This window comes from Vulpes vulpes, chromosome 12, assembly GCF_048418805.1.
Source record: "Vulpes vulpes isolate BD-2025 chromosome 12, VulVul3, whole genome shotgun sequence".
NCBI lineage: Eukaryota > Metazoa > Chordata > Mammalia > Carnivora > Canidae > Vulpes > Vulpes vulpes.
In genome coordinates, this window is record NC_132791.1 from 96,130,007 (window position 1) to 96,146,598 (window position 16,592).

The following is a 16,592-nucleotide window of genomic DNA, read 5'->3' on the forward strand; positions in this document are numbered from 1 at the left end:
GCGCCAAACCGCTGTGCCACCGGGGCTGCCCCATCCTTCCATTTTCTTTTTCTTCTTTCCCTTCCTTCTTTCTTTCTTTTTTTTCTTTTCTTTTTTCTTTTCTTTCTTTCTCTCTCTCTTTCTTTCTTTCCTTTCTGCCATTCCCGCCCCATCATTCTTAGACACTTTTGTTATGCTCTTGAATTGATGATCTAATATATGTTTGTCAATTAAGACTGCTTTCAGCTCTAGATACCAGAAAGTCAGACAAATAATAGTATGAACAAACCATCTGTCAGAGCTTTTATTCTGGGAAGGAAGGGGTGAGGCGGGGTAAAGAGACTAAGTAGGTTGAGGAATGGCTAGTTTGAATGGTTTCCGTGGGCTCTGGAGGGCCTGCCTGGGGGCCTGCCCCCAGGTATCTAGCACCTGGCCCTGGGGTATTAGGAGCCTGGAGTGTTTCGGGCTGTAAACTCCAGGTTGGCAAATGCTCACTGCACAAGTAATTTGCCGTGTGTAGGAGTTAGCTAACCCTGGAAGGGGCAGTCCCACCCTGGTCCACGAGGCCCCAGGTACCAGAGCATCAGAGAACAGGAATAGAGAACAGAAGAGAACACAATTAATACAAGGAAGAAGTCTCAACTACATCTTCTGTGTCAAGTGCATCTAAAGACTGAGCGAACACAAATGTGGCCTTGAATTTGGCAAAATGGAGATCACTGGCGACCTCGACAAAAGCCAAGTCCGTGAAGTCGTGTGGAGTAAAGCGAGAATGGAATGGGCTCAGGAGAGGTGCGAAGTGGCTCTCAGGGAGCAGAGAAACACAATGGTGAGAATGCAGAGGAATATGGGGTCAAAGGAGGTGTTCTGCCTAACGCACATTGAGGCTTGTGTGTATGCTGAGAGATGAGCTGGAGGCAGGGAGAAATGATGAATCCTTTACCGACAGAGCCCCAGAGCACCGGGGATGGAGGCCTCAGGACTCTTCAGTCCCAGCTTTGCTGGAAATTACAGCTTTAGTCCTTAAAATAAATGAGATTTTGCCTTCTATTTCATGCGACAGGCACACCCCACAGAACAGGTCCTCGAGTACTGTTTCCCTGGAAGAACAGTGGAGTCATGAGTAAGCAGACTGCCTAGTGACCCTTCATCTGTCTCTTTTTAGCTGATACAATTTATACTGAGTTTCCAAAACTTAAGACATTTTAAACTACGTGGCTTGCAAGAAAACATTCACCTGGATTCCAAATACAAGTGGCAGACCCTAAAATCACACTGGTCACTGTGCAAATTCTGGAGTGTCAGCAAAGGTGTAGACATCTGATGGTGTTTGAAGGGAGGCCACTGCTGCTTAAATGGGAGGTGACCAAAAAGTGGTGTTTTAAACATCTGATCTCCTAAAAGGACAGTGGTAACATATCGAGGTGCCATACCGGGACTTAGAAAATTGGTAGAATTTTTCAATTCACCTGCTATTCCCTATAATTTTTCCTGTTTAAAATAAGGGGAAGGGCACCTGGGTGGCTCAGCGGTTGAGCATCCGCCTTTGACTCAGGGCGTGACCCCGGGGGGTCCTGGGATGAGTCCCACGTCAGCCCCTCTGCCTGTGTCTCTGCCTCTCTCTGTGTGTCTCTCATGAATAAATAAATAAAATCTTTAAAAGTAAACACGGGGAAATGTGTTTTTCATGGTTTTCTCAGATAGTCTGACATTTCAGGCACAGGTCACTGACATTAATGGGCAGATGGACTTTCCAGCCTTGTCTCAGTTTAAAATCTTTAAATACTTACCTTGTAAATTGCTTAACTTCAGCTGTTGCAAATCTCATAGTAAAACTGAAGCTCCAGAAAGTCCTATCAGCCTGCTGTTCCGCATCCTCTCTGCACAGAACTGGGCCTGGGCACACGCTTTGGGAAGCCTGCACCAATGCGGTACCTGATTGGAAAAGTCATGGAAAAATGAATTTTGCACCAATGCAGTACCTGATTGGAAAAGTCATGGAAAAGTGAGTTTTGCACCAATGTGGTACCTGATTGGAAAAGTCATGGAAAAGTGAATTTTGCACCAATGCGGTACCTGATTGGAAAAGTCATGGAAAAATCAATTTTCCCCCACAACCCCCAACAGCAACACATTTTTAAAAGCCGTTCTCATGGGATTTTTAAAGAAGGGATCTTAAAGTGGCGCCGAAGGAGTCGTACTGTAGGGCAGGAACAGGAAGCCGTGAGGTCTCCTCCTGCGCAGAGTTCCTTAACTTTTGGGGAAGGACCAGGGGGAGGAGGATGCTCGGCCAGAGACAGACGCAAGGGAGGAGGGGGGCAAGGGGAGAAAGACGGGTTTGAAAAGGCAAGTTCCGGCTTTCCACGCGCCAGGTGTTTCCATTTTAGGTGATGAATCTGCGGCTGCAGGTACCGGCGGGCGAGCTTCTGCTGAGGTTCCTGCACCCAGGCCCGGCCTCAGCTCCAGCCCATCGCCGAGCGCAGGCCGCCCCAGCCCGCTCGGCGCCGCCGAACTGCGCATGCCCGAGGGGCGGGGCGGAGGGGCGGGGCGACGAGGAGGGGCGGAGCGCCGAGGAGGGGCGGGGGCGAAGTGACGGTAAAGGGCGGGGCGCTGTGGAGGGGCGGGGCCAAGTGACGGTAAAGGGCGGGGCGCTGAGGAGGGGCGGAGTGACGAGGAGGGGGTGGAGTGCCAAGGAAGGGCGGGGCGGAGCGACGAGAAAGGGCGGGGCTAAGTGACGGTAAAGGGCGGGGTGCTGAGGGGGCGGGGCCAAGTGACGAGGAAGGGCGGGGCGCCGAGGAGGGGCGGGGCGCGCCGAGGCCGCCCAGCGCCGGAGCCGCGGAGAGCATGGCCACCCTACGCCGGCTGCGAGAGGTTCCCCGGCACTTGCTGGTCTGCGAGAAATCCAACTTCGGCCACGACAAGTCGCGCCACCGGCATCTGGTGGAAACGCACTATCACAACTACCGGGTGAGTCCGGCCGCCGCGGCCTCTCGGGCATCGCTTCATCCCCGGAAGCTGGAAGGGTCTGGGGAAAGTCGCGTTTAGCTCGGAGCGGGCCCGCCCTTAACGCGTAAGGGGGCGGGGCTCGTCGCCAGGCATGTTGGGAATTGTAGTCCCTCCTGTGCTCCACAGTGGCTGCTCGCGGGGCTGCAGGAATACAAGTTCCAGGATGCGCCGGGCGCGGGGGCCGTGCCCTCTCCTCTCGGGGGCGGCGGCGCGTCCCGGGCGGTTTGCAGAGCTCGCTGGCTGCTCGGTCCCCGGGAGGGACGTGGGCGCGACGCGGAGCCCCCCGCGCGGTTCTTGCTGCTGCCTGGTGGGAGCCGGTGGCCGAGCCGGAGCCTTGCGGGGGAGCCAGCTTGTCTCCGAGAGAGGTTCGCCCTGCGCGGTCCCCGGGCGCGGGCTGGGCGGCCCTGCTCCAGGCACCGCTCGGGAGCCTCCCGGGGTGACGCCGCCGGTCGCTCGTGCGAGTTCCTCCTCGTGGGGGCCTCGGCGTCCGCGGGGGCATCGGTGAGGCTGATCCCCCGGCGTCCCGCAGGCCTGGACGGGGACCAGCGCCGGGCCAGGGCCCCTCCTCACCGGCCCACGTAAGCGGCGAGGCTCCAGAAACAACCCGAGCAATGCTTTGAGCCTTTTCCGTCTTATTTTATTTTTAAAGGTTTTATTTATTTATGCATGAGAAACAGAGAGGGAGAAGCAGGCTCCACGCGGGGAGCCCGACGTGGGACTCGATCCTGGGTCTCCAGGGTCACGGCCTGGGCTGCAGGAGGCGCTAACCGCTGAGCCACCCGACTGCCCGTGAACTGCTCTTTAAAAGTTTTTTTTTTTTTTTTTAAAGATTTTATTTATTTATTCATGATAGACACACACACAAACAGAGACCCAGGCAGAGGGAGAAGCAGGCTCCATGCAGGGAGCGCGACGTGGGACTCGATCCCTGGACTCCAGGATCAGGCCCTGGGCTGCAGGCGGCGCTAACTGCTGAGCCACCCGACTGCCCGTGAACTGCTCTTTAAAAGTTTTTTTTTTTTTTTTAAGATTTTATTTATTTATTCATGAGAACACACACAGAGAGAGGAAGGCAGAGACACAGGCGGAGGGAGAAGCAGGCTCCATGCAGGGAGCCCGACGTGGGACTCGATCCTGGGTCTCCAGGGTCACGCCCTGGGCTGGAGGCGGCGCTAACCCCTGAGCCACCCGGCCTGCCCTGCCTTTAACATTTTGAATTCATGAGCCTCCTGTCCACCGAGGCCTGACCGGCTGTTTCCCAGAGACCCAGGTGGTGACCCCGTGTCTCAGGAAGCAGCTGATGTGTGAGCTTTGGGAGAGGGCTTTCCAAGGTCTGGAGCACCGGGCAGCACTTGAAACCGTTTCGGGCAACACTTGAAACAGTTTCGGTGCAGCTCCTCTGCGGGGGAGGGAGAGCGGGTCTCTGGCCGCAGCCGCAGCAGCCCGGGGTACCTTGCCCCGCCCCCCGTACACCTGCCTAGAAAGCGGAAACAGCCAGAAGCACTTCTGCTTCCCAGCAGCCTCTTACTGATGGATGTCTTTAATTTCCTTCTGTCCTAAGGGACCGTCCTCTTGATTCCAGCCTGGTACCAGGATAAAAAAAAAAAATCCAGGGTTATTCCATTGTACCATATTTCCCTAAAAATTAATTAGAGCAGTGGGCAGGATATAAAACATAGTGCTTATTTGCAAAAGATGAAATGCAAGCAAGAGCTTTCCGTTAACAACATTTTTTTTTTTTCGCTTGTTCGCTTCCCTATAATGTTTGAATACAGAAAATGAAAAACGTGAATTGTCAGATTTCTCTTCTTCTAAGACGGGTAAATTAACTTTAGGGTTTTATAGAAACCTGTGGGGGGACTAGTTAGCAGCCTACATATGTTATAACATCCTTAAAAAGCTGGAGGTTGATCTCCTTGAAAATAAGACTTACGTGACACATTCCAATAGGTCTCGTTTCTGATTCCTGAGTGTGGGATACTATCGAAAGAACTGAAGAACCTCGTCATGGAAACTGGACCCTATTACTTCGTGAAGAACTTACCTCTTCATGAGTTGATTACACAGGAATTCATCAACACCTTTGTGAAGAAAGGTAAGAAGAACCTGGTCTGTGAACGTGGCAAGACGAGGAAGTATAGTTAGATTACATCACAATACTAGGGTTCTTCTCTTGTCCTAACCAGGGCCTTTGGAGATAGTCTGTGTGGCCACATGCATGCATCACTCCCCCTCCCTCAGCATCCTCACCCTGCTGCTTCTCATGGTCCCTTTAGATGGTGGTTTCGGACGACACTTGTCCACGTGTGGCGTGGGGATGTAACATAACAAGGATTCAGGGAGAGGAGAGAGTCTTGGGATCTGTGTTTTCTTTTTCTTTCTTTCTTTCTTTTTTTTAATTTTATTTATTCATGAGAGACACAGAGAGAAAGAGGCAGAGACACAGGCAGAGGGAGAAGCAGGCTCCACGCAGGGACCTGATGCTGGGCCTCGATTCTGGGACCCTGGGATCAGATCCTAGCCGAAGGCAAATGCTCAACCACTGAGCCATCCAGGTGCCCCGGGATCTGTGTGTTCAAATACACTGCTGTTGGGTGTGTGGCCACAGAGACTACTATGTTCCCAGCAGTCTCCCCTCAGCCGTCTCAAAAAGTTCATCCCCTGATACCACCATAGCAGCCGTTTACCAGGCCGTGTGCTCATTATGATTTTGTGGCTCTGACTTTCTCTGCTCACCCCACATCCATTCGTACCTGCTGGGTTGGTTGCTTCGTTCCATTTGTTTCCTAGGGGTTGCTTGTTTGAAACCATATTTCAGGCTGTCTTTAGGGATTCCCCCTTCACTGCACCTGTGAGTAAGCCCGCCCCTTCTCTTGTTGTAGACGGAGCTGTGAAGAACCCAGTTACATGCAGTTCCTGTCATTCGGGTGCTGCTGGCCCTGTGTGGTCTTGGTTCCCGTCACCTGTAGTCCTTTCATCTCTTGAAGTTTGGTCCTACTTGTTCATAATGTGGCCACTGGCTGTAACGGGGGCGTTTACATATCTTAACCAGTTGAACTCTTGAAACACCTCTATGAAGTAGGCCCACGATCCCCATTTTACAGGTGAGGAAAAGTGAGGCTCACAGAGACTGAACAGCTTTCCTAACGTCACACAAGGTCCTGGCATGTTTTGAGTCTTTCCCTGGAACCCGTCGTCTCAGGGGTGTGCACTGACCTAGTATTCTCCTTTGTGCCTCTCCGCCAGCCTCCCCGGAGGCACACACTATGCCCTGAGTCCATTCTCTGCTCTGTGGTGGTCACCTAGTACAGGTGGGCCCTGGGTGGGGGCGTGAGCGAGCTGGAGCACGGCCTCTGTGTCCTCCAGCTCGCCCTGGGCGGGTTTTAGGCTTACTGAGCCAGCTGGAGCAGTGGTGGATACTGACCCTTATTCACCGGGAAGATACGTTACCGTGTGAAGAGAATCCACTACCTTTTTGCAGGTGTGATTTTTTTTTTTCTTGTCTTAATTTCTCATCTGGCCTTTCTCTTACAGGCTCGTGCTATGCACTAACACACAACACAAATATCGATGAAGATAATACTGTTGCCCTGCTGCCAAACGGTAACAACGCTTTTTTTTTTCTTTACTGTTAAATACCATACAGAAAAAAAAAAAGAGTCAAATCTCCAGATTCACTCGCCTTCTTAGAATGAACTGTTGTTAACAGGCTGGTATTTATTCTTCTTCACATTTCCTATAAATTTATAAACACACATAAAGCTTGTTTTTTTTTTTTTAACATAAATTGCATTCTACTGCGTTGTTTCTCAATTTTCTTTTTTCTCAATATGTCATAGACATCTTTCCCTATCAGGGCATATAGTTCTGACTTACTATTTTTAAGATTTCGAAGATATTTGAAGGGGAATACCATGATTTATGTAACCGTTCTTTCTTTAACAGAAATTTAGATAATGTCTGTTTTCGCTGTCATAAATAATGTCCTTGTATGTACAACATATTAAAATATCCCTGGACATAAATAAGACATATGTATTAACGTCCTTGTGTCATAAAGAAGATCTTTGTATGTGATTTATTTTGCTCCTATCTAACTGCTCAACTGGCTGTGCTTTCTTTGAGTGAGAGAACATGTCATATTTTTAACATCTCTTTTACGGAAATTATTTGATTTATTAGGGAAATTAATTTTATCACTGGATAAAGACACTTACGAAGAAACTGGCCTTCAAGGTCGTCCATCTCAATATTCTGGCAGAAAAGTCATGAAATTTAGTAAGTATTATGCTCCCATCGGTCTCTAACAAGTCAGTAATCTTCCTGTAGCAATTGAAGTTTAAATGTTAGAATTGCCGCCATTCCCTTGTTCAGAAGGAACATGCCTTTTTCTTGGCTTTAAGACTTCTGACCCGCAGGGCTCTGGGCTGAGCTTTGGAGAGAGTAAGATTGCTATTGCTTCTGATTCTCCTCGGCTGTGGGCTGCATCTTCTAAGGATCACGGAATTGGAGTGGCCCATTAAATATGTAGGATTTGGGTCAAAAATTCAAACTGATGAACCCAAGATAAGAGCCTACAACTTGTTCTTCGTGAAGAATTTACTTTCGCCCAGTTTCTGTGATACTGGAGGAGGCACCCCCGTGAGGAGGTACGGTTGTGCCGAGTGTCCGGCCTGAACGTGAATGACAGCGGCTGTCACGTCTGCAGATTAGGCTTGACCTTCCAAGGGCCTCTCCTCTTGGGCTGTGACCTAGAAAAAGTATGAACTTAAAACACATCTCTTGTTACTAATTACCAACGCTAGAAATGCCCGTGAAAGGCAGAGTTTTGGTGTGGTAAACCAAAGGAGTGCCAGAAGAACAAGGTAATTATTGCTATTCATAAAGTTTCTTTTTTTTTTTTTAAGATTTTATTTATTCATGAGAGACACAGAGAGAGAGGCAGAGACACAGGCAGAGGCAGAAGCAGACTCCATGCAGGGAGCCCGACATGGGACTCGATGCCAGGACCCCAGGATCACACCCTGGGCCGAAGGCGGCGCTAAACCACTGAGCCACCTGGGCTGCCCCTATTCATAAAATTTCTAAAAATGCTGATGCCTCTTACTATTGGACTTTTTCCACAGTGCAGGCTGCATGTATACGAATGAACTGTTTCTTCCTCTTTCCATTCTTTAAAGTTGTTTCCATTGATTTGATGGATTTATCCTTTAACCCGAATTCTAAGAAGTGCGAAAGAGTATCTTGGTCCTTCAAGGAAAAGAAGCCCTTGAAATTTGATTTTCTTTTGGCTTGGCATCATACAGGTATGTAAATTGTGTACCAGTACAATGATTTGGAAATCTAATTGTTAATTAAAGGGGAGTCGTGGAGGACTGAATCGTGGTTCGTCCCTGGGGTCTAGGGTATTGTGTACCTGTGTGCATAATCATTATTCGGGAAGCTGCTTCGGGACCCCTGCTTTCCCCCGGAGCCATAGTTCAGGAGGATCTGGGCATGCGGCCATCTGCATCCGTTTCCTTGGGTTTGTGTCCATCCAGAGATCTTGACACGGGCTTCAGAGCAGCCAACTTCTATTTCTTGCCCCCTCCCTTCTTGCATCTTACCTCAAACAGCCTTGGCTTTGTGTTTTAAAGTAACACAACATGTTGATTATTACAGGGTAAAAATCAGGCAAGCCATTAAACGTCAGATTAAATTTGTTGTAACTTGGAACCTATTAGAACGTGAAATCACGTGAGGTGTTTGGTCACCACACGTGCTGATGTGCTGACAACTGCCGTGCGCCTTGCTCCTTGTAGAATGGGTCTCTGGTCCGTCGCAAGATTGCATTGAGTCAGATCATCACAGCTGTGATGGCGTAGTGCTCTTTCCTGGGGAATAGGGAGGACACATAGGTCCATTCGGGAGCTACACCTATCCATCTGCTCTCCATGGGGGGTTTCTGGTCACTGGGGGCTCTAGGTTGCTTGCATGAATCCTCAGTCTGTAACACCTCATTGCTTCTCCTACTGAGGATAGAGGTACAGGAGGGCACAGACTGACATTTCAGGTGCATGAAGTCTTCATTGAGGATCACGTGTGCTTTGGGCTCAGAGCTGTTCCTAAGGCTCCGGTTATTTTAAAGGCTTGTCAGCCACTGGGGAACGGGTGAGATTTCCTCCACTTGTAAGCCAAGAAGTTAGGCTGCAGTTTCCTGGATGCTGGCAGGAGACACAAATGGGATTTAATTACTCAGCAGTGGCAGTGGCCAGAGGGAAGCACTCGCATCAGTGCAGCAGCTCCCGCTCCCTGCAGGGTGATAGGCAGTGGGCCGGGGGTTACCGCACGTGCAGGGGCCGCGCTACAGGAGAGGGATGCTGAGCTTAAGGAACTCTAGGCGTTTATCCTGGCCAGTGAGCCCGCTGCCCTTTGCTCTGGGGTGGAGGAGGGGCGGGGAGAGCAGATGATTTCTATTGCACTGGACACCAAGCAAGCCTGCCCGTTGCTCCCAAGGGGACCACCATTCCTGTCATCTGAGGCTCTTGGAATAGCCTTGAGGATACATTGGATTTTACTGGGTTTTTAAAGACCAGCTTAAACGAGATTCTGCTGTCATTCAGTTCCTCTTGTGCTTCCTTTACAGAGATTATGCAAATAAACTCTCTCTGTAGAGTTCACTAATTTTATTTATACACGAGTTAGTGCTTTTTTTATTCAGTAAGTCAGAATTTTCCTATTAGAGCAAATGACGAAACTAATAAGGGTTGAATCTGAAAGGATTATGCTTTTCCAGGAAAACTGAAAGAAAATGAATGTTTACAGAATTTGGGCTTAGGGAGCCAGAGGAACCTGAATGATTTTTAATTTGAATACAGCTTTGCACAACTCGCTTCTCTTTTATTTAACCCCACCTGCTCCCCAGCACTGCTGCAGGGGGATGGAGCAGCTTCAGGGATTCCCTGAGCTTGTCTTCAGGATTCAGATTACCTTACATGGTGTGTTTTAGGTGCAGAAGAATCAACGATGATGTCATACTTTTCCAATTACCGGATTCAGGAGCTTCAACCAAAAATAGCCCTGAGCACAGTGACAGAGCTGCAGTGCCCGGTGCTGCGGAGCGGGGCGCTCCGGGGAGAGCCAGAGGCGGCCTGCAGCGCCCCCGAGCTTCTGGACTGGCTGGGCGCCGTCTTCAGTCGCGCGGATCTGTGCGTAGAGCTCCTGGCCCGGCCTCTTGCCCTTCACAGGGGTTTGTACCTTGCGGAGGAATCACGCGGGAGATGCCAATGTGTGTTCTTTCTTTCTCTTTGTGTGTGCATGTGACAGCACCAACGAGCCTCATAGCTTCGTATCGACCTACTGCTGTCCTCAGCCAAGCACAGTGGTGGCAAGAGCTTATTTGTGTACGATCACTGGTTTCATACTTCCGGAGAAGATCTGCCTCCTCTTGGAACAGCTGTGGTGAGAGCGCTTTTGGTCTTTTATCTCTTGCTGGTCTGTGCCAGCGTGGCCTCCGAGGGCGGTGCTCTGTGCCACACCACAGGGCTCTGGCGCACACCTTTCGCCTCTCTTCCTTGCTTGGGCTCGCGGTGTGGTAACAGCATCATCCCGAAAGATGTCGTTATCTTCGGTGATGGGAAATTGTACTGCCAAATGCACGTCCTTAGGAAAAGACCAAGAGTAGAGTTTAAGCTTCTTGAAAACAGGCTGTTCGTTTTTCTTGCCTGCTCCAGAAGTTATAGTATCACTTAAGGAAATAGCAGTACTCTGTGGGCACGTCATGATCTGTTGTGGATGTTAGAGTTCCGCACGAGTTTTATTTTGAAAACAAGTTGGCTGTTTTTGAATCCAGATCATGTTTAACATCCGTTCCGGCCCTGAGATCCTGGGAAGCCCTGGGCGGCATTAACATGTCAGGGATTGGACAGGGCAGTAGGGTTTTTTTAATTTGAGGAGGGGTACTCTGTAAATAAAATGCTACATTGTATGGACTGTCAGAAACTCCGGATCCCATGCTGAAAAGACTGTGAAGCAAGCATAATGCCTTCTCAGTCTTCACCTTTTCCTTCCTTCCTTCCTTCCTTCCTTCCTTCCTTCCTTCCTTCCTTCCTTCCTTCCTTCCTCCCTTCTTCCCTCCCTCCCTCCCTCCCTCCCTCTTTCTTTCTCTCTTCCTTTCCTTTCCTTTCCTTTCCTTTCCTTTCCTTTCCTTTCCTTTCCTTTCCTTTCCTTTCCTTTTTTCCTTTCTTTTTTTCCTTTCCCCTTTCCTTTCCCCTTTCCTTTCCTTTCCTGTCCTTTCCTTGTCCAACAGCGGGCTTGAACTCCTGACCCTGAGATCAACACCTGAGCTGAGATCAAGAGTTTGGGCACTAAGGAATCTGGGTGGCTCAGTGATTGAGCATCTGCCTTGGGCCCAGGGCGTGATCCTGGGGTCCTGGGATCAAGTCCCACATCAGGCTCCCCACAGAGAGCCTGCTTTTCCCTCTGCCCGTGTCTCTGCTTCTCTCTGTGTCTCTTAGGAATAAATAAATAAAATATTTAAAAACAACAACAACAACAACAAAGAAAAGACTTCTTACACATTTAAAAAGTGAAGACTGATGGGCACCTGGGTGGCTCAGCTAGTTAAGTGCCCAACTTTTTTTTTTTTTTTTTTTTTTAAGATTTTACTTATTTATTCATGAGAGACACAGAGTGGGTGCTGGAGAAGAAGGAGCACCGTAGGCGGCGGGGCAAGGAGGTCAGACCTGACACCCAGTACACCGGCCGCAAGTGCAAGCCCTGCTTCTAGGTGGTTTGTTTAGGGTGCACACAGTTGTTACAGGCGAGAAGTTTTCTCTGTTGAAGTGCCTACATCCGTCAGCTGACAAAAATATCGTCTTAGAAAAGTTTTCATGTTCTAACAGTTTCTCTTCACTTAACAAAAGTTTTAATAGCATCTTATTTTGTTCTAAAAGCAATAAACCACTTCCTGTGGAATTGCAAAAAAAAAATTGCTAGCTGAAGCACGGCAGAGACACGGGCAGAGGGAGAAGTAGGCTCCCTGTGGGGGACCTGATGTAGGACCCCATCCCAAGGCCTTCAGGATCACACCCTGAGCCGAAGGCAGACAGACGCTCAACTGCTGAGCCACCCAGGCGTCCCAAGTCTTTTCTTTTTTTAAGCCCAGTACCTTTTTTCATTTATTAGTGTAGGACTTTCATTTTCCTCAGTAAGAAGGATTTTTAAAAAAAAAATCCAATAAATTAGGGACGCCTGGGTGGTTCAGTGGTTTAGTGCCTGCCTTCAGCCCAGGATGTGATCCTGAGGTCCTGGGATCGAGTCCCGCATCGGGCTCCCTGCATGGAGCCTGCTTCTCCCTCTGCCTGTGTCTCTGCCTCTCTCTGTGTCTCTCAAGAATAAATAAATAAAATCTTAAAAAAAAATCCAACAAATTATTCTGCAGCGTTTCAGTTAACAGAGATTAAACAACACTGTTAAATGGAGGGAAGCTGTTACTGTACTTTGTGGTTTGGGTTTTTTTCTTCTTTTTGAATCTTACATGATGCTGCACAGTAAGCATAGGAACTGCTGAAGTTGGTCCTATGTGTTCTGTAATTGGTTAACGTTTATTGAATATACTACATAGGATCAGGAATGTAATTGGTATCTCTTAATTTTTATAGATAAAAGCTAAGGTCTAAGCTTCATGGGAACATCAGAAATACCACTTATCCTAAATAAGTAAAAAAAAAAGTGTGAACATTCCTAGCCCTCCCTGTTTATTAAGATTTATCTTTCTTTTTTCAGTCACTACTTTGATGAACCAAAGTTGGCTCCTTGGGTTACGTTGTCAGTACAAGGCTTTGCAGACAGTCCTGTTTCGTGGAGAGAAAATGAACATGGTTTTCGAAAAGGAGGAGAGCATTTATACAACTTTGTGATTTTTAATAATCAGGACTATTGGCTTCAGATGGCTGTTGGGGCAAATGATGACTGTCCACCATAAGAAATATAAAACTTAAAATCATGTTTGTTTATGTTTATACTTGCTTTCAGATTTTGTTGATGGTGTTCACTCAGGTTTGTATGATGATGGCCTTTCTTAGATCGGCATCCACATCCATTATCATCCTGCCCTTGACTTAGGGCCCATCCTTTGAGTGTACCTGGGACTGACATCCAGTGAGTAGCTCATGGTTGATTATCCCTGGTCAGTGTCAATATAAGTAAAGACATGTGGGTTACTACATGGTAGAGTGGACTAGGATGGCCAGGGAATAGGTGCTCTTAGACCATTGGGTAGACATCTGCTGTTACTCCAGCATATGATTACAAGTTTTTCACATAATAATAAAAAAGAAGTCCTTATATCATACTTCTCAGAGCAAGCCCCTGCTTTAAATGCTGATTGTATTTTACCTTGTTTATTTCTTGCATCAACCCTATGAGGAAACAACAGCACAGACTATAAATGAGCTACCAAGGTCACACTGCTTGTGGGTCTGAGACCTGACCTCAGGCCAACTGGTTCCTAAGTGTGTGTTCTCACCCTCACATCCGGATCAAGGAAGGATATTTGGATACTGTATATTGTAAACAAGTTGAAAGATTTTTTTTTTTTTCCTAGCACAGTGGCTGAAAACAACTAAAACGTCTGGAATATGTATCAAGAACCTTTTTTTTTTTTTTTTTTAATATTTTATTCATTCATGAGAGAGAGAGAGAGAGAGACACAGGCAGAGGGAGAAACAGGCTCCATGCAGGGAGCAAGACATGGGAATCGATCCCCTGATCCCCAGGACCAGGCCCTGGGCTGAAGGCGGCACTAAACTGCTGAGCCACCTGGATTGCCCCTCAAGAACCATTTTTTTTTTAAAGATTTATTTATTTATTCATTCGTGATAGACAGAGAGTCAGAGACACAGGAGGAGGGAGAAGAAGGCTCCGTGCCGGGAGCCTGAGGTGGGACTTGATCTGGGGACTCCAGGATCGCGCCCTGGGCCAAAGGCAGGCGCTAAACTGCTGAGCCACCCAGGGATCCCCAAGAACCATTTTTAAAAATGGATCAGTGAACTGCAAAATAACAAGTCTCAAAACTTTAATGCTACTTCCATAGTAGAAACACAGATAATTAGGACACTCGTGCCACCTTTACCCTTAGGATATTTGCCAAGTATCAAAGTGAGCTTTATTTTTCATCACCTGGGTTGGGGAAGAGACATTAGCATAGCAAACAAAGCTGAGGGCCTGCCCAAGGTGAGAGGGATAGAGACCTCATAAAGTTGAGACCTCGAAAAGATAGGCTTATTGTAAGGGCGAACTGAACAAATCTGCCTGCCTCTTCCCTCTCCAATCTCCATTTGTCCTCCCTCACTCCCCCAGGTAGCAAGGAAGATTGCCAGTCCTGAGAGAATACATCTCCATCTCCCCTGAGAATATATACAGATTTGCCACAAGCAGCTCTGAAGGTGGTTTGTTTGAACCATCTGGGTAGTCTTAAAACAATCTCACGCTGAAAATTTAAAGTGATATCAGGTCTTTAGGGCCTTCCAGGTAACCGACGGAAGCAAAACGTATGGTCTTTGGAAGAACTCAAATGGTTTCAAGGAATAGAAGTTGGCAGTCAAAAATCAAAAACACAGATAGATGAGAGCCAGCAGAAACAGTGGACAGAAGAAGCAGACCTACAAAGACTTAAGCTATTAAGACTTACCAGACATAATATAATCTATGTTTTATATTTAAAGAAATAAGGGAGATTAAAGAGCATGATTGTAAAAATACCAAATGGAAATCTAGGAATAAGGAACACTAATTGAAAGTTCAGTGGATTGGCTTACATAACGGCAGGCTAGGTACCACTGAGAAAATAATAATAGGAAGGAAAAGGGGTGTTTTCAGACTTGCAAAAGACTTATCACCAGATGTTCATTATGAGAAAAAGCTCTTCAGGCAGAAGGAAAATGATAGCAGATGGAAATCTAGATCTACACAAAAGGCTGAAGAGCGCTGGAAATAGTAACAATGGGTAAATGTATGATTTATTATTATTTAAACCTCTAATACTTAATTGTCTAAACAAATTACAGAAAAGTGGTGTGGACTTAATGTAGAAGCAGAATGGATGACAAGAATAGCTTAACAGCAGGGAAATAGACTGTAAGTAAGCATACTTTTTGTTAGGTTCTTGAACCATATCTGAAATGAGTTACCATTATTTAAATGTAGACTGTGCTAAGTACAGATGTATACTACAAGCCCTAAAGCAACCACTAATATAACCAAGGATTATAGCTGTGAAACTATACAGAGAAAATGGAATAAAGACAGTGAATTAATCCAAAAAATGACAAGAGATAAAAGGGTAGAGAACAGATGGGATAAATAGAAAATAAATAGCAAGATGACAGATTCAAACCTAACCATATCAATAGTCACATTAAATGTAAATAGTCTAGACATCCCAATCGAAAGCCAGAGATTGCCAGATTGGATTTAAAAAAAGCAGTGTGCCTTCAAGAAATGTACTTTAAAGATACAAGTAGGTTAAAAGTAAAAGGATAGAAAAAAGGTAACCCATGCTAACATCAAAAGAAAGCGGGAATGAGCATATTAATAACAAAATCGATTTTAGAGCAAAGACTATTAACAGCAATTAAAGATTATTTCATACCGATAATGGGGTCAGTTAATGAGTAGCTGATGGCAATCCTAAATGATAGGAAAACCTCACTGCAAGGAAAAAATGGACAAATACACAATTATCAAAGATTTTAGTACTTCCTTTATAAACTGAGAGCAAGTTGGGAGAACAAAAAGATAGTATATTTGAACAGTAACAGCCAATTTGACCTGGTCAATATTTATAGAACATTTCACCCTGCCACAGCAGAACACAAAAGTGCACACGGAATATTTATGAAGGTAAACCACATTATGGCCCATTAAAAAAAAATCTCAAATTTGAAAGTATTCATCATACCAAGTATGTTCTTTGGCTACAAGGAATTATGTTAGAAATCAATAACAAAAAGATGCTTGACAATCCTCAAATATTTGGAAACTAATGAGTCCCAGAAATCTAAAGGGAAATTAAGAAAGTAATTTAGAGTAAGAAATTGTAGGTTGCGGGCAGCCCCAGTGGCGCAGCAGTTTAGTGCTGCCTGCAGCCCAGGGCGTGATCCTGGAGACCCTGGATCGAGTCCCACATCAGGCTCTCTGTATGATGCCTGCTTCTCCCTCTGCCTGTGTCTCTGCCTCTCTCTCTCTGTCTCTATGAATAAATAAATAAAATCTTAAAAAAAAAAAAAAAGAAATTGTAGGTTGCACTAAAGCAGTACTTGGAGGGAAACTTGTAGTATTAAGTACTAATATTAGGAAGGAAGGTCTCAAATCAGTGACCTGAGTTTCCACTTTAAGAAACTAGAAAAAGAAGAAATTAGATACAAGGTAAGCAGAAGAAAAGGAATAATAAAGATCAAGATCAAAGTGGCAATCAATGAAATAAAAGACAAAAACAATAGAGAACAATCCGTGAAACCAAAAGCTTGTTCTTGGGGGGAAAGACCAATAAAATTGGCAAGTCTCCAGCCACAGTAGGGAGTGAAAAAAGATAATGTAAGGACTGAGAGAAGTAACATCACTACAGG

General features: G+C 46.6%; 1 protein-coding gene and 1 long non-coding RNA gene across 5 annotated transcripts; one reads left to right on the top strand and one right to left on the bottom strand.

Annotated features, from left to right (window-relative positions):
• Positions 1 to 254: 254 nt before the first annotated feature.
• On the bottom strand, positions 255 to 2,475 carry LOC140594647 (uncharacterized). Its single transcript, XR_011995703.1, has 3 exons — positions 2,181 to 2,475; positions 1,770 to 1,914; positions 255 to 1,079 (listed from the first exon to the last, which is right to left on the bottom strand). It is a non-coding gene; the product is annotated as an uncharacterized lncRNA (long non-coding RNA).
• A 278-nt stretch (positions 2,476 to 2,753) lies between these two features.
• On the top strand, positions 2,754 to 12,970 carry RPP40 (ribonuclease P/MRP subunit p40). 4 transcript variants are annotated; one of them, XM_025987481.2, is made up of 8 exons: positions 2,754 to 2,946; positions 4,936 to 5,080; positions 6,520 to 6,588; positions 7,168 to 7,263; positions 8,166 to 8,291; positions 9,974 to 10,172; positions 10,291 to 10,425; positions 12,751 to 12,970. In XM_025987481.2, the coding sequence occupies exons 1-8, from the start codon at positions 2,824 to 2,826 to the stop codon at positions 12,947 to 12,949; spliced, it is 1,092 nt and encodes a 363-aa protein (XP_025843266.2). In that variant the 5' UTR covers positions 2,754 to 2,823; the 3' UTR covers positions 12,950 to 12,970. The 4 variants fall into 4 exon arrangements, with proteins under 4 accessions (XP_025843266.2, XP_025843268.2, XP_025843269.2 ...); XM_025987483.2 differs by lacking the exon at positions 2,754 to 2,946 and adding an exon at positions 3,110 to 3,563; XM_025987484.2 differs by lacking the exon at positions 2,754 to 2,946 and adding an exon at positions 3,157 to 3,350.
• Positions 12,971 to 16,592: the final 3,622 nt, after the last annotated feature.